The sequence below is a fragment of the Lingula anatina genome, chromosome 7, assembly GCF_051362555.1.
Source record: "Lingula anatina isolate TDL-2025a chromosome 7, LinAna3.0, whole genome shotgun sequence".
Classification (NCBI taxonomy): Eukaryota; Metazoa; Brachiopoda; class Lingulata; order Lingulida; family Lingulidae; genus Lingula; species Lingula anatina.
Genome location: NC_141773.1, coordinates 14,657,060 through 14,684,741, shown reverse-complemented (window position 1 = coordinate 14,684,741; position 27,682 = coordinate 14,657,060). Strand labels below are relative to the sequence as shown.

The following is a 27,682-nucleotide window of genomic DNA, read 5'->3' as shown; positions in this document are numbered from 1 at the left end:
CGGTAAAATGATGCAGCTCACCCTATGTTTTTTTCAAAACATGGGAAAAGGTACGGTCCACAAACGCCAAGCATCTAATTGTGCTTTATTAAAAAACTAAAAGACAACTAACCAGTGGTTAAGAAAACCAAGTTACAAAACAATGTTATGTGTATATAGTACATGTATATGTAGTAAATGAATCAGCTAACATTTAATAAACTCAAACATCAGTAGCAGAATTGTTTACATATTGGAAAGTGCCAGGTAAAATATTGACAAATCTCGCATAAATTTAAGGGATTTGTTTGTTGCACAAAATAAATGCAAAAGAGAACAATTTACGAAAGCAATTTTTAAAAAAATATTTTCCTGCATACAAGTTCTGGAGTTAAAACAATATCCAAGCAGACCCTTCTTTTTTTTGCTTTGAATCACTTCAGCACGCTTGAGGAAAATAATTCACTTTGTTAAATATTAAATGCACTGAGAAAAATTCAATCCTCACAAAAAATAAATAAATAACTAAAAAAAAAAATAAATAAATAAATAAACAAAACTTCAAAAAAGAAAAAAATATATAAAATCGTTTAGTCTCTTAAGAAAAAAATTAATTTTTTAGTCACTGACATTGCACAAGAGGCTATGATAAACCTTAAAAGTTCAGTTTTGGTTTAATCATGCAATAATCTGTGAAAAATCTAGTGGTTTTCATCAGTTTTAATTTCCTGGTCCTCTTTAGCACCTGGAACCAAAGGCTTTACTTGCTTAGACTTGGGCTCCTCTTGGTCACATGGTATCGATTCTTTTGCCCCAGGACAAGCTGAAGCTTCTTCAGAGCACAGCTTGTATTCCTCAGGTAGAACATTTTTCTTTTCATCTTCATTTTCATCTACCTTCCTTGAGGTCGGTTTTGGGAGGGGGTCATATTCTTCTGTTTTTTTAGTACCTTCCATTTCTTCCTTGTCAGAGAACTCCTCATCACCTTTTTTTGACATAACATTTTCTGTCTTTTTCCTTGATGCTGGGGGTTGTGAATCCTTCTCTTTTCCACTGTCATCTTTTCCAAGTTTCTTTCCCTCTGGAATCTTGGGATCTGACCCTTTTTGCACATATTCATCTTTCTCAGGTTTCTTTCCATCATGTGTTTTCATTTTTCCATTCTTTTCATCATTGTCTTCTTTGGCAAGTTTCTTACCGTCTGGACTTTTCTGCTTTGCACTCTTTCCGACACTTTCACCTTTGCCTGTTTTCTTTCTGTCTGGTGTTTTATTTCTTGTACCTTTCCCTTTTCCAGCAGGGGGTGTAGTTTTTGCTGAACTTCCCTGGGCAGCTTTTCCTTCATCATCTCCTTCATCAACTAACTTTGCAGTCTCTGGAGGTTTTGAGGCCTTGCTTTTAGCCTTCTTCTCTGGGGAAGCCTTTGGTTCTTGTTGAATTTTAGGCAGATCTTTCTTATTCCCATGTTCTATTTTTTCTCCAGGACTTTTTCGTAATTCTCCTGTTTTAGTATCCAGAGGCTCCAACTCTTGTGGTATTTTGTCTTCTTTTGATGGACTCTTATCAGGTGTGACCTTGACCTGACCTTGGCTTTCTTTTTTAGTTTTGACTTTGGGACTGGTTGTTTTTGCAGATTTCTTTCCCTCTTCAGGACTTTTTGACATTTTAGGTGACTTTTTCCCAGCACCCGTCTTCTTTTTGGGACTTGACTCAGTTAATACAGCTGGGTTCCTTTCCCTTTTAACTTTACTTGGACTTTTTATATCCTCCACCTCAATAACTGGTTTTGCTTTGAGAAGAAGGTCTTTAGAAGGTGATATAAGAATGCCAGGACTTGTAGATTTTGGAGAATTACTTTTGGTTGGGGTCTTGCTCCTTTTATTATTCCCTTCCCCTTTTGGGGACATGCTTTTGGCTCTTTTGGGACTAACTTTGTCTGCTGAATCCTTTTTACCATCTGATGTCTCTGAAGATTTGGGAGAGGTTGGCCTTGTGCTGGAACCTGGTGAACCAGAGGGGCCTTTTTTCTTGGTACAAACGGGCACATCATGTTCTTCCACATTGTCAGACTTGGTAGGTGTAGTCTGTTTCCTTTTTTTGCTATCCTCGCTTTTTGCTGGTGATTCCTTCCCTTTGACCTTTGGGTGACCTTTGGGCGACTTTGACCTACGACCTTCTCCACCAGCAGGAGAGCTTTTCTTTTTGGTGCTGCCTTCTTGACTGATCTCTGGGCTGTGACCTTTGACCTTAGATGGGGAGCTCCCCTTGTCGATTTTCTCCTGCTTGGTGTTCTCTTCTTCATTTTCATTTTCCACGTCCATCTCTTCCTCCTCCTGCAAACAAATTAGCAAACTTCAAGTTATGTGTCTAATGTCTCATCCATTCAACAAACTGGTCAAAGTAAGACTGAGCTATACTCATGAATTTGTTTATCATGTAAGTATATTCTTCAACAGACAGTAAGATTCTAAACAATGCCTTTTTGATTCATGAAATTGGACAGCGCCGTCCCCATTTGGTAATAACAAAAATATCAGTGTGTAAACATGTCATGTTACTCTAGGGCAAGAGGGAGAGGAGAGAAGAAGGGGGGAGGGAGGGAGAGGTGACATTTTAATAGTAGATCCCCCCCCACCACCAAACTGCCATTACTTACAGATTCATCTTCTCCAGAATCGCAGGCCTCGCAGTGCCAGGAGTAACCCCGCTGCTTGGGTGTCTTTTTCCGGGGAGGGTCGAGACATTCGAAGTGGAAGCAAAGCTTACACATGTCACACCTGGAGAAACAAATATTGATGACGAGAACCTGTGCGAGATTGTAGCAGTCTTAAATCTCAATTACTTTGATATCGAGGTATACTTGATTCATCCAGTTGTTATTTCAATCAACAAAGAATAGAAATTAAATCTTGGTCTATTGCACATTAAATAGTATGATTTTTAATAGAATATGTATAATTAATAAATAATAATTATACTGAATTTATTATAACTTCACAGCAAGTCACACTGATAAAGTCAATGGGATAAAGACAAAATGTTAGACCTCATACTGTCTTTCATAGAATGGCGTTTCGTACATATCAGATTTAATCATATTAAATTTTTGTTTGATGAGGTTTGTTTTACCTGACAAGATTGCCATTTGTCCCTGGTAAGTTGCAGACACTGCACTCGGTCCTGACGTCAACTTTCTTCACCTTTTTCACATACGAGGCTTTGGGTTTCTTTGGTGGCATCTTAAATGTAAGAGATGCAAAATAAATCATGATTCTTTATTTAAGTGATTTTTAAACTTTTTTTTTTTGTGTGTGTGTGTGGGGGGGGGGGGGGAGGTCAAAATGGTAGGTGTTGCCGTGTGCACTGGGTTAACACAAGGTTGTAGTTGTTATATTCATTTTGCTTGCAGTCAACATGGGATTTGTTGGACAGTTGGGTCAGTAAAAAAAAACAGGCTAGGGAGTGCAGTAAAACACAGGATAAAAGCTGAAAGAATTTATACATGCCTGGATAATTTTGTTGCTGTTATGCACAATGGTTCGAATTTAGGGTCATTTATGTTCTGATCTTTAAGATAATATTCTTGAAGCAGTTTCACCCTTGGGACTTTTAAAAAAGTAAACTCCACTTCATGCAAATTTTTACCCTTTTGCAGTCTCTTGTGATGTCATTCAATGCAGTCAGCCTCTTTTTAGGCCACCTTAGATGGTGCCAATTAGTCTATTCCCAGTTGCAGAAACTCCAGTTTTTATAACATTTAAAATTAGGTCAAACATAAAATAGATATACTGGATGCTATAAACCTGGCACAAAAAGAGCGAAATAGCATAGCTGTTACTATCAAGTTAAACGTACATGTAAATACATCATTGACTAAAAGTCTCAATATATACTTACTGGCTGCACATCTTCAGATTTAGGTTCATCTTTTGTGGTCTCTTCTTCCCCCTCCTCCAGTTTTCGTTTAGCTGGGATTTTCTTTTTAGACTTCGGGTATTTTTTCTTGTCTCTCTGTTAACACAAAATAATGCTCAGAAATAACAGAAAGAATGTGAATTGTACAATCTACATTTTAAAAACCTGCAATTATATCTATATAATTATATATAAGTGAGCAAGTGACTGCATGATTAAAGCCTTGACAGTCACTATGACTGAAATCATATATAATAAAATCTATTCAACAGTAGAGTTAACATTTCTCTTACCTTATTCTTGAAGAAGTCTGGCTGCAAATGAGGCGGGGTGAACTTGACTGGAGCTTTGATTTTGTCTCGCAGTCGCATGGGTGCCTTGGAATCTATTCCCATGTTCTCAGAGTCATCATTACTGGAATCCACGCACTCGGAACACTGCCTGATATGAGAAATAAATAAATAAATAAATAAATAAATAAAGACAAACAAATACACAAATATATCACAAAAAAAAAACAAGGCAGCAAAGCTGTCAAATGTACAGACAAAAAGCAGGAAATAACTATGCACAAAATAGGCTACTGTCAATTCTGATGCAAAAGTACATTGTGTTAAACTGCAAATTCAACATCAAATTTTAATTATGCTCAACAGGTAATACCAATGTAAGTAAAATGTGTAACAAGCATAAGGCTTCAGGCCCATGGGAGTTCAAGTTCACACTTTGAAAATGTATAACTTCCAGAAAAAGAAGCCAATTAGACTACTTTTCCAACTCAGGCTGCATTTTAGTCCTGCATTTCTTTTTTGAACATTTGGCAATCATAAGTAACATGGTTTTCCCATAATGGTCATCATGGCAGCAGCACCCATAATTGTTTTCTTCTATTCTGATGCAATATTACATATTGGTTAACAGCATAATGACCGTCAATTTTTAATAATAAAATATACGTATCATGGATTTTCAGAAAATGTGACTAGCATGGGTCTTCAAGCATGTAGAACTTCAAAGTCACACCTTGAAAATGCCAATATGTGAAATATGCTGAAAAGTGAAAAAAGGCATGACCTCTACAATAATGGCCCAATCATGCTGATTTTCGAACTTGACCTGCGTTTTATGAATATTCATCAGCTCTGTAAATATAAAGCCCAAAAGTAAAACTGCCTTCCACTTATCGTGTTTACAATGAAAGTGCAAGGCGCCGGTGACGGCACTGATGGCGACGACAGACGCAGGTGATGGCAATATGTACAGACACATCTGTACATATTTACTGTACTGTTTGAGAACAGTAAGTGACATGGTTTTTCTTAAATGATCATCATGGGAGCAGTGCCCAAAGTAGGTTTTTTTCAAATTTTGATGCAATATTACATAATGTTTAACAGCATAATGACCATCAATTTTAATAATAAAATATTAGTATCATGGATATTCAGAAAATGTGACTAGCAAAGGTCTTCAGGCCCATGGAACTTCAAAGTCACAACTTGAAAATGCCAAAATGTAAACAAGACAGCATTGTTCTGAAATGTTTTTTTTTTTCATTTTTAACAATTTTTAACATAAAACAAAATTAACAGCTTACTGCCATTTTTATATGATCAACTAAGAAAATTGATGAGATGGGAAAAATATCAATAGAGCAGTGTTAAATGTCCAATTTCTTCCATTCTGAGATTCTGAACATAGTGAATGATTGAATCTGACAAACTGCAATGATATGAGTTTATTTCCATTTTTGAAACTTTATTACACAATACACGATAACAAATTAACCATCATTTTTACAAAATCAACTATCAATGTTGTAACGATGCAGGAAATGTCAAACAAACACTTTTAATATCTTATTAATTAAATAATGAAACTGTTACATGCCTAAGAATTGAATCTGAGGAAATGTGAAAAAACAACATAACTTCTAAAATAATGGCCCGATTATGCTGATTTTTTAACTCAACCTGCGTTTTAGCAGGATTGGCCACTCCTGTGAGTTTAATGACAATTGGCCTATCCGTTTTTCGTATATTGTGTTTACAGTGTTGCATATATGCTGAAAAGTGAAAAAAAAAAAGCATAACTACTAAAATAGTGGCCTGATCATGCCGATTTTCGAATTGACCTGCGTTTCAGTAAGATAGATTACTCCTGTGAGTTTCATGACAACAGGCCTATCGGTTTTCCTTGGAATGTGTTTACAGTGTTCCATATATGCTGAAAAGTGAAAAAAAAGCATAACTTCTACAATAATGGCCCGATCATGCTGATTTTCGAACTTGACCTGCGTTTTATGAATATTCATCAGCTCTGTAAATATAAAGCCAAAAAGTAAAACTGCCTTCCACTTATCGTGTTTACAATGAAAGTGCACGGCGCCGGTGACGGCGATGACGGCAACGACAGACGCAGGTGATGGCAATATGTACAGACACATCTATATATATATATATTTACTGTACTGTTTGAGAACAGTAAGTGACATGGTTTTTCTTAAATGGTCATCATGGGAGCAGTGCCCAAAATAGTTTTTTTCAAATTTTGATGCAATATTACATAATGTTTAACAGCATAATGACCATCAATTTTTAATAATAAAATATTAGTATCATGGATATTCAGAAAATGTGACTAGCAAAGGTCTTCAGGCCCATGGAACTTCAAAGTCACAACTTGAAAATGCCAAAATGTAAACAAGACAGCACTGTTCTGAAATGTTTTTTTTTTCCATTTTTAACAACTTTTAACATAAAACAAAATTAACAGTTTAATGCCATTTTTATATGATCAACTAAGAAAATTGATGAGATGGGAAAAATATCAATAAAGCAGTGTTAAATGTCCAATTTCTTCCATTCTGAGATTCTGAACATAGTGAATGATTGAATCTGACAAACTGCAATGATATGAGTTTATTTCCATTTTTGAAACTTTATTACACAATACACGATAACAAGTTTACCATCATTTTTACAAAATCAACTAACAATGTTGTAAAGATGCAGGAAATGTCAAACAAAAACTTTTACGTATCTTATTAGTTTAATAATGAGACTGTTAACATGCCTAAGAATTGAATCTGAGGAAATGTGAAAAATATGCTGAAAAGTGAAAAAACAGCATAACTTCTACAATAATGGCCCGATCATGCTGATTTTCGAACTTGACCTGCGTTTTATGAATATTCATCAGCTCTGTAAATATAAAGCCAAAAAGTAAAACTGCCCTCCACTTATCGTGTTTACAAGGAAAGTGCACGGCATCGGAATCGGCATCGGCATCGGCATCGGCATCGCCATCGGCGACGACAGACACAGGTGATGGCAATATGTACAGACACATCTGTGTCTGTACATAATCATTACTAGTCATGACACCATTGATTAATCAGCAAGGCTCACTTTAATGTCATAACTAAAAAGCACATCCAAGAGCACTGTGGGAACATCCAAGGGCATTGTGGGAACATCCAAGGGCATTGTGGGAGGGACTTACCAGCCCTGTAATTTCGTCTTCTTGGGCATCCTGGTGAGAGGTGGATCGAGACAGCCCAGATGGTAATGATTTTTGCAAGAGTCACACTTTGCAAGCAGGTGCTGGTCACGGCTGGTCTTGCAGATCCCACACCTGAAAATGGAAAGTCTGGATGGCTAGATGTTGATGGATACATTGTCAATTTCTTTAAGGATATTGTTTTCCCTTATTATCATCCTGATCATTGAAGATTTATTTATTACCCAAATGAATGTATGCAAGGCAATAAACAAGGAGTTTTGGGCAAAGGGTCACAACATCCTTAAGGGATATTTCTTAAACATTTTCTTTAAACAAATTATAGTGTATACAATAAGACAACTTTAACACTAGTGTGAACCCAGGTGAAGATGACTTAGTAACTGACAATTTGATCATACAAAGTTGCTGCATTTGAAGTGTATTGACCTACTGTTACTACTAACAACTATTGGGAGTGGCTTTCTTGTATATGCATGAAAGCTCTACAATTGTGCCATGACAAGTGTGAGGGGAGCTCAAAAATTCTTGAGCCTCACACATTTTCCCCAGTCAATTAGTACAATGCATTACACTGGATTTACACTTATATCTTTTAGCTAATGATTCTACACAGAATCATATATCTGGGTGCAATTGTTAATTAGTAATAAGGATTTGTGAAAGAAATATCCCCAACAAAATCTGTTGTTTCACAAGGACTGGCTTGTTCACTCTGGGGCTATGCAATCCCCCCCCCCCCAAAATTTTTTCCAAACCTACCCCCAGCAATTATGTAACCAAATAAAACTAGTATTGTTGGTTGAGGACACATGGCTCCTTTATCTTGCTAAGATTATGTCTATTATTTATTACCTTGATGTGTGGATCATGCTTGTATCACCCATCTTGTTAAGAGAAATTAGTTAGATTATTTCATTATAGACCAGTTGAGTTTTAATTTAAATTAACCTCTGTCAATACTTTACTTTATTTTATTGATCTTGATGCACATTCTAGGCCATGAAAAGTGTATAATGCACAGAGTCTGTCTATTATGAGCTGCTGTGTTTTTTTATGTTTCTTGCAACTTCATCTTATTCCCATTGCACCATACAATACCACCTTGCACAGTTTTCTTTTTAAAATATCTGATAGATTTTTTTTTATATATACAGCACATACTCTGATATATGAGATGCACTAAAACATATGGTATGTGCAATGAAGAAGAAATTTTGGCCTATAGATATTAGTAAACGGCTTATGTACCTCAGTGGCTTTTTATATGGGTCACACTATTACCTTCAATTAAATTGCAAATAGTAAATCTGACCCTAGGTCCACTAAGACTGTAGGCCTACAGGTCCTACCTAGACACTCTATATAGTTAGAAGAATGCAGGCCCATAGCCAGCAATTACAAAGGGGGGGGGGTCTTTTTCTGAAAATGTGGACCTTTTGTCATGAAGCCTTTTTTTGCCAAGATCAAATTACGGAACCCAGAGTGGTCCTTTTCCTTGCAAAAAAGGGGGTTCTTTTGAACCCTCAAACCTCCTTGGCTACAGGCCTGGAATGCTACTGTAACATCAAATAAACAGCTGAAATTTTGTCAACGTTAATTGCATGGAATTGAGAAAAGTGTTAATTGTATAGGCGAGATTGAACTTGTTCTGTGTAAATTAGTGTTAATCGTATAGGAAAAGTCAAACTCACACTTCAATATTTTCACTACATGAAACGTTAATTTGTGTTTTTAACATTATTTCATTAGAAAGACATCTTTGCTGATAAATATTACTTCAAGGTAGGTATGAATAGATCCATATATTTTATATAAAGTGGTTGATTAATCTCCAGGTACAGCAGCATTTTTCTATTTATGTTGCTATGTACTGCTCACAATGGGAGGCCTAAACAGAGTCAGGGAGAGTTACGGTGGGTAAGAGAACATGTCTCCGTGGCTTGTGTTTAAACCCCTTATCATTAATAAAACCAATAACAGGCATAAGAATGGGACCAAGAGAGCTTTTCAAGTGTTGCGCGGACTAATCCTGTGTCTGTTGTGCACTTCATAATTTTGCTTTTTGAGTAGCAATTTAAACAACCCAATAAATGTAAATTTTACTTAATATATGACCAAAATCACAATATCTAGAATCTACACACAAAGTATTTCATGTTGACCTAATTAAATATACATGTCAAATCTAGTGGGTTTCATATTGAACTTGAGCACACCTTTTCATGAACTTACAAAACTCACATCTAAAAAGAACTTACACTTTGCTCAAATACAATTAATTTGAATAAAAGATGAACTGATGAACATTAATTCCTTGCATTTGGTTTTCAACTGAACACCAAAGAAATAAAATTATTTTTATGTATATTTACGGATGTATGATGGGTGGTGGAGAGCGAGGCGTCTCTCTTCGAGTAGGTGACCTTATCACTTTCTTGGGCTTCAAAACCTCTGGCACGGGTAGTTTCTGCAATCATAAAATTGGGAAAATATGTAACATCACCCAAAATTGTCAATAAGATATCAACGCTGTCTTTTCACTACGAAAACAAAGAGGAAAAGACTGTCTTACAGGATATGGTAGTCAAGCTTAACATTTTTCATCAAAAATTCATAAACTCAAAACCAAACTGTTTGTAGATTTCATTTAAAATTCATTATGTTCTGCCTTTCCTTATCCTTATCTTGTTAACCAAATATCAAAAGTGACATGTGCCTTGACAATCCAGTATTCTATCAAAATGAGATGGTAGATTTAAAACCCTTCACTGCAAAACCACCTCCTGTGGGTTGAAAGTGTTTTTTATTATTTTGCTGGGAGTAACATTCATGTGAGGAAGTGATGTCTATCATAGTTTGTGGAACAAATATATTGTTTTTACACACACATCTCCTCTGAACATGTGACTTTTTTTACTGCAGTAATCATTTGCAACATTACATAAACTGTTAAACAGCATAATTGCCATCAATTGTTAATTAAGTAGGTCACTGTTACTGTGGCCATTCAGAAAATGTAGCTACTACTGGGTTTCAGACCCATGGCAGTTCACATTATACCTTGAGTATGCCAAAAATGAAAAATCCACAAAAAATTACATTTCATGAAAAGAAAAAAATATCTAATCAGACAGGCTTTCAAACTAGAGCAGCTAATGAGTCATTAGAATCATTCTTGTAAGTCCGAAAATATTGTAACACAATTTTTCATTTTATGGTTTTGACAGTCACTGAGACATTCCACAAAATGGGATTTTGATCAATTTTGATGCAAGATATTTACAGAACGTTTAGCACTGTTATCAGCACTGTTTTTAAGGCACCTTTCCCAATTCAGATTTTAAAAACAGTAAAACCCATGAAATGAGAGTAAATGCAAACCATATTCAAAAATTTTGTTATTTTATTTGGAGCCTTAGATCTTTGCAAGGCCCAAGCCACAGGATCTCACACCTCTTCAAGCTTTTTTTCTCTAACCAAGCACTAAATGCTGAATAACACAGAGGAACGGTTCGTACCTTGCCCAATATATCTCCAAGAATCTTCTGCAGTTTTTCAGCTTCGTGTCTCAGGCGACTGTTAATGGCATTTAGCTGTTTCCCATCACTAGATACCTATTTCCAAAGAAAAAGGTGTAAGTAAAGACCACACTTTTTTTTTTACTTGTTATCCTCAATAAACGTGATCAAGCTGCCTCACAATTTATAGCTTATTTTTTCAATATTACATTTAAACAGCTTATAAAGTACAGCATCTTTGATAGGGAATTTAATGGTATTCATACCTGATCATATTGGAGCCTTAGGATTCTTTCTTGATCCTGAAGTTTGTTGTTTTGAACAAGAAGTTCTTTCATCTGAGTTTTAATGTTGGACATCTTAACATTACGATCTAAAAAAAGGACATTTTATTGTTTAATGTCCGAAAGCAGTTTTCCAAAAACAGAGTGATTTACACTTAAATATGAACAAAAGAAAGAAATAAAGAAGTTATAGCTGAAGTTATCCCACACATTATCACTTTGAATAGAGGGCAAGCACGTTGTAAAAACATGGAAAATTGTCAAAAAATATATTGCTAAACTCATAAAAGTGACTTTTATTTTAGAATTTGTCATTATAAAAAAAACTTTTAATGTAAAATCTTGCTCAAGGTTAGAAAATGCAGCATCATGTAATATAATTCTGAATTCTTAAAAATGGAAACCTTACCCAAATAGTAACTGGCAAACTCCGCTGATAAAGCTGGGGCAATATGCCATCTAGTTTTGTGCTCTCCTTTACTGCAGGCAGAATTAGGAACCTGAAATATTTTTCTTATCACAATACCAGAAATGTTAAGCAGCGTATCTTTAGTTAAGCACCAAACTGCATTCTTATTCCGTATGCTGCAGAAATATATTAAATATTTGTGGTTGGATAGAATGAAAATGTTATTTATAACTGTTACAATAATAATAATAAGAAGAAGAATATAGAAAATCAGCTTAAAACCAGTTGACAGTACTTATTATACATCGATTTCTCTACCAGCCTATATGGACTGTCCTTTACTTGTCACTTCCATCTTAGACTGGCCAGATTAAATAGGTGGCAGCAAGATGCACACCCATGCTCAGTGGCAGACAGTTGGTCATATAAGCCTAATTTGAGCTGATATGTTGAAGTATATGCATTAAAAAAACTCAACCATCTCTGTGATAATTGAATGAGATGATGTATTGGCGAAATTCCAGCTCAACTCACCTAAGGTTTCCTGTATCATTTCTCAACACCTGAACTCTTTTTTTTCTTTTGTCAGACCTTGCAAATATTACCTGTGGATTGATTCCCAGCAACTCCGCTTTCTTCATCATTCTCCTCACAGCTGCAGGGCTTGTTGTCAGAAAACGTGGAATCTTTTCTTTTGGAACTAAAAAATAATAAATAAATAAATAAATAAATAAATAAATAAGGAACAAAATCAAGTGATAAAAACATGCTGACTTTACAACCGTTTTATCAGGATTGCTGCTACATGTAGCACCCCTGTGGCGCTAACCTGACCAAACCTTTTACCTGAAGAACGGAGGTACTATACATAGATCTTTTTCACTAAAACATCATATTCACGTTGGTTGTACATTTTTTTTAATGTTTTCATTTTCCAGTCCGCTCTCCCTTGCTTGGGAAGTCAAGTGGCAGTATCGCTACTTGGGATGTTATGTTGTTAGACTAGCTTTATTATAAGCATTAAGGGTCGCTGGATATTTTTCTTACCCCATGGTGGTGGTCTTTTGGCCTTAGCAGCTAAAAACTTCTGCCTGTGCCTTCTTAGTTTTCTCTCAACCCTCAGCTGTGAAAAAAGAGGAGAAATTATTATGAGGATAACATTTAAAAATTACATATTTGAACAAGAAGTTGTAACATTAAAAAAAAAAAATTTGAAAAAGTTGTTAACAGAGTTGCACAATGAATGGATGTTTTACAATAAAAATCTGATCAAATGCACTTTTTTAATTAGGCATATAAGAGGGATAGCTCAAACAGCTCATAACAATAGCCACATACATATGACCCCATTACAACATCATTAGAAATATTACACACGTATACAAAACAACATAAAATATCATCTCAGTACAATTTAGCAAGCTTTGAACAGCACTGGTGATATATTCAATCCCAAAGACAAACTTTAAGACAATTTTAGACCAGTCAATAGTAAGCAAAAGCACAGGCAGCATGCACTTACTGACAAACATCTTCTCTGCTTCAGAAAACACATACTGACACAAGAACAATTTCTGACCAAACTATGTGCAGATTTTGTAGTAGGAATATGCTCCCCCCCCCCCCCCCCCCACCATATAGCGAAAATAAAACAGCAGCTACAGAACCCCAGCCTGCCATGATCATAAAAAATATTATGTTGCCATGAGCAACAATATGTTGCACTGAAGCTTAGGATGCGGCAGCAATAACCTCTAAGAGAAGAAAACAAATAACAATGAACTAACTTTATATGGTCCAACCTTTTCTTTGTTGTCCAGGTTTTTGCCTTCTTCAGCATGTTGTTTAACACGGGACTGAATGGCCAACCAGTTACGTTTCTTGGCTTTGACGCTAAATTTATCTGCATGCACTTTACAGTAGGCATAAAAGGGATCTGCAATGTCCTGGAATGGAAAATACGACAGGCTGCTTTGAAAACTGCCGATTTTTTAAATAATAAGTAACAACAGCAATTTTATTATAAGTGAGATCACTTTTAATCAAGTAAATACGGTAGTGTTAGATTAGTCTTTGGAAACATGAAGATTTAAACTCAGATTTAAGTGCCAGGGGCAAAGTTCTTTTCTTACATAAAACAATTATTTCAGATCATCTTTCAGATTATCTTTAACTTTGTAATAAATACCACTTTACAGTGAAGGAGATGGGTAATCTGACTGTTTCCACTGAAATAAGTGATAGGTTATATGCATGCACCCTCATCCAAATATAATGCTTTGTTCATATTACTCTAACAAAAGAATCACAGAACAATTATATGTACATTTGAAAAATAAAAACAGAAATATTTGAAATCACTCTCTTATAATTTACAGCTACTGCAAATACAATTCTTGCATTTATTTTGCATATTTCTCCCGCTTGTTAACTATGTAGTTAACCCAGTAATTTAGATTTTAACTGCCTTTTGATATTTTTTTATTTTTTTTACAAGTGCCCTTAAAAGGTCCTCATTATTTGAGTTCATGAGGAAACAAGTTTTTTGCGGGACTAATCAAGCTTATATATAATTTAATATGTGGGAGGAGAACTGACTGGCATTACACATGCATATTTTATAAACTTGAAACAACTCTATTACTTTTGTTACATGATTATGTTAAGTGAGAGAGATGCCTCCTTTATAAAAATTGTTATCTAGATACTTTGTTCAAGTGTTAGTTTAAGCTCCATTAGCCATAGCCTGCATGGCATACACCAGCTGGTGACTCAGACTTGGGCATTTTCAGGTCGGAATTCATAATAAAGGACTTTTAGTTAAATGAAAACTTGTTGTTCTACTTGGCTTCCTATGATATACTTGCCTCATCTGGGGATGCTTCAGACAGCAAGCCTTGCCTCTGGGCACTTCAAAGAGAATGATACCATTATTTAACTGTTTATTCCAAAGGTTATGATATGACAATCAGTCTGCAATATTTAATATTGAACTCCACACCAAATGCCAGTGAAATTGAAATCAGGCCAGTAAAAATTTGAAAATATAATCCCAGTACTATTTGATCACTATTTCTGCTTTGGATCAGTGTATTTCAAGACCCTGGTTTCCCAGAGGTTTTGGCACAGAAAAGCAACTTAGGAATGCACTTAGGAATCAATTTTCAGCACGTTAACCACCTGGCATTCTTTCAACAATCTGTCGTGAAAAAAACAGGCAGATAATTTTTCAATGCAATAGGGCTGTACATTTTGGGATAAAACCATGACATTTCACAGAATGTAAATTAAGGATAACGTTTAAAAATAAAATTAATGCTACCAGTTACTTACCATGGAGCACCAGTTTCAACTTACCATGTTACATGGAAATAGGTGCGGCACATGCCAGCGTCACAGCTAATACACACCCCAGTTCTGGCAAACCTCTCATCTTCACAGATACTACACGCCTAAACAGAAGCCTCTTTTTAAAAGTAAATTTATAATTCTACCATGATAACACCCCAAAGTAATAACGTTTTTTAATCAATATAAAAACTTAAGTTACTAATGGGCCACCACACTTAATTTAATCACAAATACAGTGTCAAAATTTATTTTGACAACATATCCTGTAAAACTACTTCTCTTTCCCCTTATCAGATCATAAGAATGCTAAAATCCATATAATGGTTATAAGTCTTACCTTGGCTCCCCACACAGAATAGGACATTTCAAATAGTGTCACTGGACTCAGCTTATCAACGTCACCAAAGGCAACCCCAGGAATGTACAGGGCACATACAATATGGACCCATCTTAAATAAATAAATAAATAAATAAATAAATATAATGCCAACAAATCAGTACGTCTGATAATATATGTGACTATTATCTTGAATCAGTGTCTGCTATCTATTTTATAATCAATGTTGTTTCATAAAAGTTGTCAAAATCAATGTTAATTGCTTAGTAGAAGTACAAAAACCTGTTAATATTCATCCCTGGTTCTTCCCTTGTTTTTAAATGAATCTTATTAACAGTTGTGTACATGTATTTCCTAAAACAAATTTTAAAGTTAGGTAAAGGGGCATGTTGTGAAATAATAATTTAATATGTGTTATGCTGACAGTAACTGTCTAAAATAAAGAATATAGAATATATCATATGGCTTACCTCCCTGTGTCTGTCTCTTTATAGATTCCACCAGAATTGGGGCACAGTTCGCAGCTCTGAAGTTTGTAAAAAAAAAAAAAAAAAAACGATAATCCCCTGGCATTTAGCCTAGGTAGTTTGTGGGAACACAGTCTGTTACACAGCCTGCTTCTTAAAAATTTGTAACAAAATTTAATACAGGATGATCATTTTAAAGAGAAAAATAAAATTTATTTCATCAAAATCATCCAAGATTATGTTTTACGTGCTTACATTTATTATGTTGGTGAACTGTTGATTGGAGTACAGCACATTGATCAATTTGAAATCCTTTCCATAAATTTTCCTATTAAGTAAAATATACATTTTAAAGCTTTGTCACATAGTATGCTATATACATGCGCACCTAGCAGAAGAAACACATGCTGACCAACTTACAGGTCTCACTCCAGCTTTACAAGCATCGCAAAACCATGGCTCTGTGCTGGCTGAAGACTCCGTACTGGCAATGGAATGGGATTCGCTGATGCCATAGCAACCTTCGTGGACCGACACCCCACAGCCATCACATTCCACAATCTCATCTTCTTCGTCACTGAAAAAAAAAAAATTGTAGAGTTATATATTATAATATTAATACGTATGAATTTCAGCCAATGCAAAAATGTATAAAAGTAAGAACATACTGATTAAGTAACTATAATTATACATTCTGAACCCCAATTCACATACCATGCACTGACATCAACTCAAAAACGATATTTATGTGAATGGCAATGAGTTAGAATTCAAAGTAATCTTTGCTGCAAAAATTTGAAATATCCAACCAAATTTTGTAAGAAAGGGTAAGGCCTGAACAGTTTCAAATCTATTGTCAAAACAAATTTTCACATCCATCTACTGATACTAATATGTTTTGAAATATAGGATATAGGACTTTTAATTAGATATTTTAGTTTTATCTTCACTTGCATAAATTAAAATTAAGGTTACATTTCCAAAGTTAAAAAAAATCTTATTGTTACAGTGACTTGTATAGGTATTGCAGTGGCATACGCTCTCAGGTTCTTTTTGATGTAATTTAGCAGGGTCACAATCCAGCGTCATGCTTAATGTAACACTTACCAATTGCCAGCTTTGGGTGTCTAGTTTCTTTTCTTTATATAGCAAGTTTTTAAAACAATTTATACAGTAAAGAATGTGATTTAAAAGCAAGTTGCAATAATAATTTTAACAATGGGGCATAAAATTGAGTGTGCATAAAAATGTTTAATGACTGGTCAGGACTCCATAATGCCCAAAGCTGCTAGGGCATTATGGAGTCCTTACCAGTCATTAAAAAGAGTAAAAATATCCATAAATGCCATTACATTATATTGAATAATAGATACTGAATGGGAATCATCCAAGATGATAGCGTGTAGTCAAGCATTTTGTGGGATTTGGAAGAGAGCAGTGCCAGAAATAATGGCAGACTAATGCTTTCATTGCAGCAACATATAATGCCTGACAGAAATTGTATTATCAACAGATTTTTTTCTGGTTAATTTTTCAACTTGTAGAATTTAGTATTTTGCATAACAGTGTATAATCACAATATTTTGTTACTTCTGTCTTGCTTTCTAACAAAGCATTCAAGGCAAAGAGTTTCATGTTCATTGATAAAAGTTAAACCACATCTCCTGCAAATCCATGGACATTTTCTAGATTGGGAGTATTGCTAGCAATATTTTTCACTCAGCCAAATCACTACCTTTTACAACTATTTTCTCCAAATGGTTTAAATTTGACCAAAACGACCCATTTTGTTGAGCCAATTTAAGTCCGTTTTAACATTTGGTTAAATAGGTGAGTGATATCACTACCCCATGTAGACTTAAATAAAAGCATGCAATGCTGACAGTCATGTTTTATGACATCTGAGTTCCATTACTGTACAGCATTAGGGATTACACTTTACAAAACTAATACACTTCTACCTCGACTCTCCCAAGCAAACGCAACAGATGCAAATCTTGACTTTGCTGGAGGCTAGCCCAGACTTTCCTTCTACCTAAAAAATAGGCAATTTTGTTAGAAAATATTCAGTACTACTCAATATACAAAGTAAGTCATTGTGCAATCAATAAGTCATACTTTACTGGTTGGTTACTTTGGAGTCTGTTCTTCATCAGAACTTTACCAAATTTTTTACAGTCACTGTATCAAATTTTCATTCCACCTCACATTTTTCATCAGTTATCTAACAATATCATTTTCCCATTATTTGTAGGACAGAAAGAGAGACGAGCAAAATAAATCATAAGTGCCAGTCTGTAGGGGAATTCAAGAGGGGAGGGGGAGAGATTTGAGACGTACGCATTATACAGCTTCAAAACTGGTTACAAAGGTCAAATCCAAGTAAAGATAAAGGTTAAGTTAGCCAATAAAATATACAAAATAGGGAAGAAAAATGTTCTCTAAAATCATCGTCTTTTAAAAAACGATAAAAGTTGTATGTAAAAAAAAAAAAAAAAAGGTTGAGACTTTCTATTTCAAAGGGAGAGGGTGAAAGGATATAAGCAATCAGTAAATACTTTTAACTGGTCTGACATCTGTCTTGCTCTCTCTATCAAGCCAGCAATGGATTCTTCCTCTCCTTCCTCCTCGTCCTCATCTGACTCATCCTCAATATCCTCCTCGCTGCAATCCTCCACGTCCTCAGCAGCTGCTCTGGGGGACCCTTTACCCGTGGAATCATCGCTGTCCTCTTCCGAGTCTAAAGGACACAAAAAAATACAATCGAGTCAGTAATATTCAGTCCCAATTTACTATAAGAACAAGAGGACCACTGTGGTGGAAAATCTAGGGGAAAAAAGACTAAAAAAATTATTCATATGTTTATATATATGAAGTCTCAAGAACATTTTCTAGTCCAAAGAGTGCACACAATTGCATCATCTTACCTGTGAACTCTTCTCCTTCATAGTCTTCATCACCAGAACTGTCATCTGGGCCAAAATCCAGCTGCATCATATGTTTCTGAACAGGTTTAACCCTCCGCTTCTTAGGATCTCTGTCCACTATACAGGAAATTATTCAATGACACAGTGTAATTACATGAGGCATCATATTTTTTTTAACTTAAAAAAACCAGGCTTATTACCAAATGGTAAAATTATGGTTTTCACTTTACTGTCAATTTATTTGTATCAGTTGAAAATATATTATGACATTATCTATTAATGATAGGACAGAATACATGGATACCTCACTCTCTCTTTTTCTGAATAAATCTATAGAAACGGTGTATTTTCATACAGTCAAACCGTACTATTGACTATGTTGCCCTTTAAAGTGCATCAGGTACAAAACTACTGCGACATTCCTTCATTTTAATTTTAAAAAGTAAATGATAAAATCAAAATCTTTGTCATAGCTGAATCTGTCAACTAGCTGATTAGTTTTCTATCATGTACAAAAACACCTATAATTTATAAATATCAAATCATTGTTACAGTAACTAATGGATTGGAATAACTTTGGGCATCGAGTTTTTTTTTTTTTTTTTTCTTTTTTTTTTAACATGTGGCAAATTATCCAAATTAATACAACCACACTAACTGTAAATAGTTAAATGTAGCTCAAGTTACGGTAGCACTAAAATTCACGTGCTGCACAGCCAGTACATATCAGAATCGTCAATAGGAGTGCTAACGCATGAATTTTCGTGCTAAAGTTATCGGCACTAGCACCCCCATAATTTCTGTTATTTACTCAGATCATACAAGAGCCACAGTTGAAACCCTTAAATAATATTGGTATATGAATTATTATTATGACAGAAGCCTCTTATGAACTCTAATAAACCACACGTTATGACTGCCAAAACCGTGCACATAATCTACTGTACGTGTACCAGTGGCAGTGAATGAATGCAGAAACATGATATATCGTTTTTCATTATTCATATAAGTGTGTGATTTCACGAATTGAATTTCAACAGAGAGGGTTTTTCGTATAACTGTGGAATGCAACACTTACACATTGCACGATAAAGAAACCCGACACTGGACTCCGTTTCTTCGTCTATTTCAACAGACATCTTGTACTTTCCTTACGCTAAAGATACGGACCTCGATTTCACTTGTTATGTCCTAATTGCTACACAGGGTTATTTTACTGAAACGAGTCAAAAAATTGGAGATAGTTTCAGTGGTATTGGTAATATTAACAAAACTATTCTCATGCATATACTTATTACAATCTGTTAATTATCAGATCTTTCTGATTTCTAATTTAATAAAACAAAACAAACCAATTTGACAATATTCTGACAAATACAGCGGTTTGAGAATTATGGTTTAAAATATACACGAGAGTATATAATGACCTACATACGGGGCATTGTTCTTTTTGCAGCCATCTACCTTCAGCCATCTTTGAATCGTACATAGCGCTGGGGTGACAGCATTTAGTAGTAGGGGCCGCAACGATGCGTAATGCAGTGTTTGATACGAAATACACAATCCAATCAGCCTTAAAAACAAGGGAGCCAACGTCATTATTTTGGATATTCGGACTTGGAAATGGGGTTAATTGGAGAGACGCGAAGAGACATCATGCTTCGGTAACAAAATTTCAAAAGATTTTTAAAATTATAACATTATACCTCTTGACGTCGAAACAGCTCCATATGTAACTGCTGGATACAGTTGCTCTGCTACCTAAACAAACCCTAAAAGTTATCCTTAAAAAGAAAAAAAATTAATTATACAGTCTGAGGACTTTGTATGTCAAATGCAGAAAAAATTGGTTTGTCTTCCATTATTATTATTATTAGTATTATGTTACCTTTTCCCCTGTTTTTATTGTTTTGCAGATGGTTCCAATGATCTTATGCACTGTTGCAACAACTGCGCTGGCAGCCTGGTTTACAGCAAGGACTTGTTATCTTGCCCCTGACATTATGTAAGTATACGTCTCATAGTATATTTCAAGAGTCTATGGAACTTTTGAGTGGAAGCAACCTTTTTTCAATTGCATCAGAAAATCAAATGTCCCCTGATTAAAATGGTGTTCATAGTCCCCTAGCACAAAAACAGACATGCTGAAAACTTTTCAGAACTGCCGGACATTTGGACCGGCAGTGATGAAAAATTTGCCGGACCGAACGGACTTTTGCCGGACCGAAAATTTCCATCAAATATGGATTCGTTTCATTTGCATGGTAGTACACAGAAGTAACTCAGACTTGTAAATACATATTCAGTAATACTATCAATAATTTGGGCATGTTGTATATTTTAAAAACAAAAACTGACACTTAGAAGTTGGGAAGCACTGCTTTATTGTTGTTCTCATTTCACAAGTTGCAGGGTTCAAATAGGCCTTAGGAAGAGTTTGAATTTGTTTTTTTCCTTTGAAAGTCCTTGAATTTCACACTTTGTCCTTTAATTCAATGGTACTGGGTGTACAGCTTAATTTTTCAAGACTTGCCATTTTGACAAGTGTCTCACTGCTGCCAGCCTGGCACTCACCATGCAATGCCTTCCAGCTCTCACCACTATTTCCAAGTGCCATAAATACATGTATTATAGTATGTTTTAATGAAATATGGTAAAAAAGCAAGGGATTCATCATATGTTTCACATCTATGCCATTAACTGAGATTAATTATGACTTTTATCATGATCAATTTCTCAAAAACGTAATGTTGAGTCGTTTCAATTTGAAATGAATTTGCTTAGAAATTAAATGAAAAAAAAAAATTCATTTCCACTGTTCAACAATAGTAATATTTGCTGTTGCTCAATTTCTCCTTTTCTTGAAATAATTTGCAAATATTTTCATGCTACACAAACAGTACATATTAGATATTATTGTAGACCGAATGGGAGTGCTACTGCATGAAACATGCTAGCCATTGCACTGTATCAGTCTCCTCTGCATGGAAACGAACGGCTTCCTGATCAGGACTAAACGATACCATAATCTAAAATAATTAAAAATATTGATGATGTGAAAACTGTAACCAGTACTGGTATCGCGTTAATGGTGACTGGATATTTAAAATCTGTAAAACATTATGTTCATACACCATGGATCAAGTTTCTACGGTAGGTTCGAGGAAGCGACCAAACTGCCAAACTATCGGTGATATGCGGAAGGCACTACCCAAAAAGAACAACTAACAGTGTCTACGTACCTTGAAGGTCGAGCGTCACTATCCTGGCTTTCTATATGAATAACTGTTCTTGAGAAAGGAGTCGGGCGTCCAAGTTAAGCAGTAAACATTTGCCCTGGCAAGTTTACATGTGCTTGGCAGCGTGGACCGCCCTCGTGATAGATGTCTGTATGTCGCAACTAATAGGCCAATGACAGCGCACATAATATCGAGAGCAGGGGGATTCCTCATGGGGAATTACCCATTCGTTTGAGACGGATACTACGATTGGCTAGCGTACTTTGTAAAGTGAATGTGACCAAAATGTGATCGGTTTTTACGTGTCACGTGATTAGTACATGGTAGAAAAAATGATGTGGCTTTTTAAATAATTTTATTCTTGAAGTACATCGGACGATGATTGCCAATTCAAAATGGCGGTTCCTAAAATTCTTGTCTAAGTACAATTTTTTACCGGTCCAGAGAAATTTTACCGGTCATGACCGATCGGACCGACAGTTTCAGCATGTCTGCATTAGCACTCCTATTGACGATTCTGGTATGTACTGTCTGGTGCTAATGCATGAAAGCAAAGGCCTCAAAAAGTTGGAAATGAAAACCGGTTGCTGAACCAGCCGCAGTGCGGCAGCTCTCAAATTTTTATTTTACATCTCATCTCCTCAACACGCACATTACTGTGAGGCCAACCAGCTTTCCCATCAACAGGGGTGTCACTTTCCTGAAATTCATCTGTATATCTACCAGTTTGACCAATATAAAATCATACACCCGCTATAAACAGACGAAAACCAGGTCAAATCTACTCAGATCATGACGCAAGGGCCAGTAACCTGCGCATGAGCGGAATTTATTTAAGGGTCAAAACACGGTAACGGTGCCATGGGTGTCCAAATTTTTTTTTTGTTTATTGAAATTTAAAATTTTTACATTTTTGTAGAAAACAAATCAAATTTTCAGACAATGTAAGTTTCATTGATATACTCCCAGTACTTTTTCTGTGAGCCGCTGGGAAACATAAAGGAAAAAAAAAATTGTCTCTGACGGGACATATGGTCATATTGGCCTGAGTCAGATATTAGGTTGTTTTTTCAAGTTTTTATCACTCAAATATGTTAAACTAATCAGAAGTAATAGTTTAACATAGAAATCTGCCACCTATCACTTATTTTGAGTAAAAAATTATTTAGCACTAGGAGTGGTGTGTCCCGTCAGAGACATTTGACTTCGAAAAGTTTTCACATTTTCCACATCTGGTAGGTTGTATAAATGAAACTTAAAATCCTCTTTTAAATAATAATAATTAATGATAATAGCTAAAAATTACAAAATTAAAACAATTAACAGTGAATTTATTGCCACATTTTATCATTGTCTCTGACGGGACATTTTCTGTCTCTGACGGGACATTCTATGACAGATGTGAAACACAAGGTTTTACATCTTCAATTGAATCATTTTCAAGTGTTCTGGTGTGTTACATTTCTTATTTTTCTTTTGCAACTGATCATTACTGGGTAATTCATTAACTATTACTGATTATTAGCTAGGTTGACTGTCAGTAATTAGGTGTTGACATGTGCCGTCAGAGATCATGTCAAAGCACTAGAACTGTGAGCAGGTAATTCTGTTCACTGCATGTGCATGATTTAGAACAGAGTCTGAAGGAGACCTCCAGCTCCAACCATATGTAACATTGTTGTGGTATCTGATGATCTGCACCATAACAAACAGTCCATCTTCACCTGTAATAAGGCCATTCTCGAAGACCTCCAACACCAGCAATCATTCAGCAAAGTCCATTACTGGTCAGACGGAGCCCAAACCCCCATTCAATTCAAAAGTTGTTTTTTACTGTCTAAACATGGTACTATCATGAATGAGATTTTGGTATGGAAGCGCTGTGGTACTTTTTATACCACTGCCCATGGCAAAGGACCAGTGGATAGAATCATAGGGGAAATGAAACATCAGGTTTGGGGAGCTGTGCTCCAGAGAAAAATGGTTGTAGATACACCTTACCAATTCTATTTGGCTGGCAAAGAATTATGCCCCAATGTCAACGTAATGTACCTGTCTGTAGCAGATATTGTAGCAGCTACCGCGCCCATCAGCAGTTGCTGGGAAAACTGTCCATCTGTTCCAGGAATTCAACACTTCCAACAGCTTCAGCCCCAGCCCCAGTCACGTGGACATGTACTTGTGTCAACCAATTCTCAGTACCAGCAACCCTCTTAATATGCTAAACTTATTCATATGACTGTGGACTTTGATTTGCCTGCACATCCGCACTATGACAATGTCAGTCAAGGCACAGCTCAGTCTCACCAGGGAGATTTTGTCATTGCGGAGTTTGCTGCCAGGAAAGGAGTAAAACTATTCTTAGGTCAGGTCACCCATGATACTGAAGATGGCAAAGTGGAAGTCAGTTTCTTATGTAATGAAGGTTCTGGCAAAAGAATCTTTGTGTACCCTGCCACAGAAGACAAAGCATGGATTCCTGTAAAAGATGCCAAGGAAGTCCTTCCAATGCCTAGCATAGACACTCGTGGACTTAACTTGTTTCCATCACCTGTTAATGTGACTGGTGGAAAAAAATCTCTAAAGTGCAGAAAAGATATGTGTTCTAAGACTAAATGAAAAACAGGAATTATTTTGTGAACTATCATGAACAGTGTTGATTGATATTGAGAAATAGCAGTAATGGACAGTGGATTACGTGAAAATTATACTGTGCCTTATCACCGTGTCATGATAATTAATTAATATTATAAACATATATGTATCTGGTGATTTTTCTAATGTACAGAAATGCTGTTTTGCAATAGCCATCAAGTAAGATTCATTAGATACAAAAATGTGGCTTTTTAAACCTCTTTTCTAAGATTTTTCAATAGTGCCCAAAGGTGTCCCGTCAGAGACGTCCCGTCAGAGACAATGACTTTTTACACTTAACAACCCATGCTGCCAAGGAAAGTAAACAAAACTGGCCTGTTTGTGCATTAATTGCTTCCCAAGACTTGTACCTTGCAATATGAATTACAAAAGTCTTGATTAAATGAAATTTCAAAGAGAATTTTGCATTGGAGTTTTAGTAAAAAAATACAGGGGTCAAAAATGTCCCGTCAGAGACCGACCTTTAAGTGATTATAATTCCCACATTTATTTCAATACAAATTAGCTGCTTGTTTTACATAATCCTTTATGGTCCAGCTAAATAAAAATGTATTTAAAAGTAACCATGTGGATAATTTACCAACTGTAATTTTTAAAATTGTCTCTAAAATGTCCCGTCAGAGACATTTCAAATACCGTGTTTTGACCCTTAAAGACTGAGTCTTCTAGTTGATTTTCACTATGTATCTTTGACAATATAACATTTTATTTTGAATGAAAAACGGCTGAGAATTCCATTTCACTTACTTCTTTTTCATCAATTCAGTTAATTTTGTCAGAAACGTAAAGATGAGAGATAAAAACAGTGTTTGTATCTGCATCATCTTAGAGGAAAAAAATCCTTTTGTATGATATCAAACCCCCCTAAAGAATTATATAGGGTTAGCCTTTTTGTTTTATCAGCCAACATTTTAAAAGGGATTATGAGATATTGTTAAATCTTTGTCCTTTTTTAAATCCAGACTAAACAAAATTAATTTAATAGAAGACTTGGATCCCGAAAAATACTGCTACAGGGTAAGTAAATTATTTTTCAATTAGGTAGGCAAAGTAAGTATTTATTGTTGGTCAGTAGACATAAAAATACGTAATTTTTTTTTCTTTTGTCTGGGCATCATTTAAGTTATAAAGATCATGAAACAAGATGCTCTGATTCAAATCAATTCTTTGTGATGACTGTTATTTTCATGCTAAATTAACTGAAAAACATCAGTTTGGTAATGAATTGATTGATCACAGGCATGTGAAAAATTTAAGGCGAGACATTGCCTAAAATTGGAATTTTTAGAACCTGGTTTTAATGAACAGACTCTATCCGTTAAGACAGCTGACATCTGCATCTGCTGTTTTTGGAAGCAATGCCATGTAATTTTGTTGTTAACACCATAATAGCAAAACCAGGTTACCTTCTATTCTCAAAGTTTAAATGACAATTTTTAGGACTTATTTAAAAATGTAACTTGACCTCAAAAGCTTTGACAGCTGTGTGCAATGTTCTGGTATCAGATAGTAAAAATATAATTAAAAGTTGTGATCTAATAAGCTAATGCAATGCTCCATCATGATGTGATTTTTTTTTTCCAATTGGCAAAAGAAACCAATAGAAAATTATATTTATTCGTCCTTGTTATTGGAAGAAATTTTGTGAATAAAACAAGAGAATGCGTCAGTTTGACGCCAGAAAGGAATGGGCTTTGTGGATCACTGATGATGTTATGTCTTGCCTTGTCTCAAACATTTTTCTCTGCCGTTTTCCAGTTCTACTCTCCCACTATTGACTGGGCCGTTAGGACGTTTGACACACCCATGCCTGAGGTCGAGAAGTATTCCGGATTCGAGCAGTACAAAGGCTGGTTTGAAGAATAGTCTGACAGCCATGCCGTATGCTGTCCATTGAATAGGAAATTACACTAGATTATGTTAAATCAAGTTGTTATAGAATCAGATATGCAGCCTAACTGTTCATGTTTACACAGGGACAATCTAAGTACAAACCATCCTGTTACGTTGATTTGAAAAGAAATAGAATTCTGGGCCATTTTCTTTGAAGAATTCAGCAGGATTTTCCCTCTGAATTTGCAAGTGTTTTTCTAACATCAAGGAGACATACCTGTGTGTGTTTTAAATGAGTGAATCAATTTTTTTGAATTTCACCTTTGTTAATTTTACCAATTAAAAGCTTTGGTTTCATACACCCAGATGTAAACAATAATCCACCAAACTGTGCTTGTAGAGTATTTAAACTAAATTTGACCTAAAACTCATTCAGAATCAGTAGGTAGTAATTTTTCTCTGAAATCAAGTCCTAGTGTGCCTTTCTCTTCCTCCCCCTCCCCCACCTTGTGTCTTGAATGTACGTAAGGCTGCTGACCACGTCTGTAGTCTATGTAGGTGTCTGTAATGGTAAATCCGTATAACTGTAGCTTTGTAACTTTTCTTTTGTAAATACAATATGGTGTATATTATATCATAACCAGCCATTGACTGCCAGAATATGGTCTTCCTCTAGAGGGCAGTGGCCTTGTTTCTTGGAAACTGACCCAGCGAGAGGTTGATGTGTGTGTTTATGTTAATGTAGGGGGCTGATGCTGTTTAATCTCTAGGTTGCTCCTAGATTGTCTTGTTGTTTGCTGCCCTCTGTTGTAACGGGGCTAGCTTGTCTTGTTAAAAATACCACCTGCTGGGGGTTAGTAGTTGCTCACTCCCTCCTTTCCCCTCAACAATGGTTATGTAAGTCAGTGTTCAGAATTATTGGACAACCGAGAAGAGGGACGTATTCATAGTTATCAATGAAAGGACTTTAGTCTTATCAATAAATTTCCCTTCAGAGGAGGAGGAGGAAAAAGAGTCACTGGGTGCATTGATGTTCTTTTGGAAACCTTGGATCTCAAAAAGCACAAAACTGAAGCGCACATCTAGTTCTGAGCATTTTGAGCATTACTTGTTTGTTAGCCACGCACATTTATATAACTCATTTTTTGCTGTTTGCTGTTTTTGCTGGGATTTCTTGTAATTTTATTGGAATCAATAACGCGTTGGTTTGACACTGGAAATAAAGTTTTTAAAACGATAGAAA

The 27,682-nt window shown here is 35.5% G+C and overlaps 2 protein-coding genes across 3 annotated transcripts; one reads left to right on the top strand and one right to left on the bottom strand.

The window, feature by feature from the left end:
• Positions 1–73: 73 nt before the first annotated feature.
• LOC106153479 (uncharacterized) lies at positions 74–20,576 on the bottom strand. Of its 2 annotated transcripts, none has more exons than XM_087016784.1 (23): positions 20,419–20,576; positions 19,791–19,928; positions 18,713–18,829; positions 18,344–18,525; positions 17,747–17,820; positions 16,206–16,362; positions 15,789–15,844; positions 15,319–15,430; positions 14,988–15,082; positions 14,498–14,540; positions 13,418–13,576; positions 12,678–12,753; positions 12,236–12,330; positions 11,631–11,721; positions 11,204–11,310; positions 10,938–11,033; positions 9,792–9,886; positions 7,399–7,530; positions 4,188–4,335; positions 3,877–3,990; positions 3,109–3,218; positions 2,636–2,756; positions 74–2,312 (listed from the first exon to the last, which is right to left on the bottom strand). In XM_087016784.1, the coding sequence occupies exons 2-23, from the start codon at positions 19,849–19,851 to the stop codon at positions 681–683; spliced, it is 3,873 nt and encodes a 1,290-aa protein (XP_086872910.1). In that variant the 5' UTR covers positions 19,852–19,928; positions 20,419–20,576; the 3' UTR covers positions 74–680. The 2 variants fall into 2 exon arrangements, with proteins under 2 accessions (XP_086872910.1, XP_086872911.1); XM_087016785.1 differs by having other exon boundaries at positions 13,433–13,576; positions 20,419–20,575.
• Positions 20,149–27,682, top strand: LOC106153480 (uncharacterized). Its single transcript, XM_013527420.2, has 4 exons — positions 20,149–20,376; positions 20,629–20,717; positions 25,569–25,623; positions 26,365–27,682. The coding sequence occupies exons 1-4, from the start codon at positions 20,242–20,244 to the stop codon at positions 26,470–26,472; spliced, it is 387 nt and encodes a 128-aa protein (XP_013382874.1). The 5' UTR covers positions 20,149–20,241; the 3' UTR covers positions 26,473–27,682.

Bases quoted from the DNA above. Each gene is read 5' to 3' on its own strand.
- LOC106153479 (XM_087016784.1), bottom strand. From the start codon at position 19,851: ATGTCTGTTGAAATAGACGAAGAAACGGAGTCCAGTGTCGGGTTTCTT. The intron at 11,034-11,203 runs GTATGAATACCA...CTTTGGAAATAG, and splicing joins TAAGGCTCCAATATGATCAG to GTATCTAGTGATGGGAAACA. The intron at 9,887-10,937 runs GTACGAACCGTT...TTATGATTGCAG, and splicing joins TTGGAGATATATTGGGCAAG to AAACTACCCGTGCCAGAGGT.
- LOC106153480 (XM_013527420.2), top strand. From the start codon at position 20,242: ATGCGTAATGCAGTGTTTGATACGAAATACACAATCCAATCAGCCTTA. The intron at 20,377-20,628 runs GTAACAAAATTT...ATTGTTTTGCAG, and splicing joins CGAAGAGACATCATGCTTCG to ATGGTTCCAATGATCTTATG. The intron at 25,624-26,364 runs GTAAGTAAATTA...GCCGTTTTCCAG, and splicing joins CCGAAAAATACTGCTACAGG to TTCTACTCTCCCACTATTGA.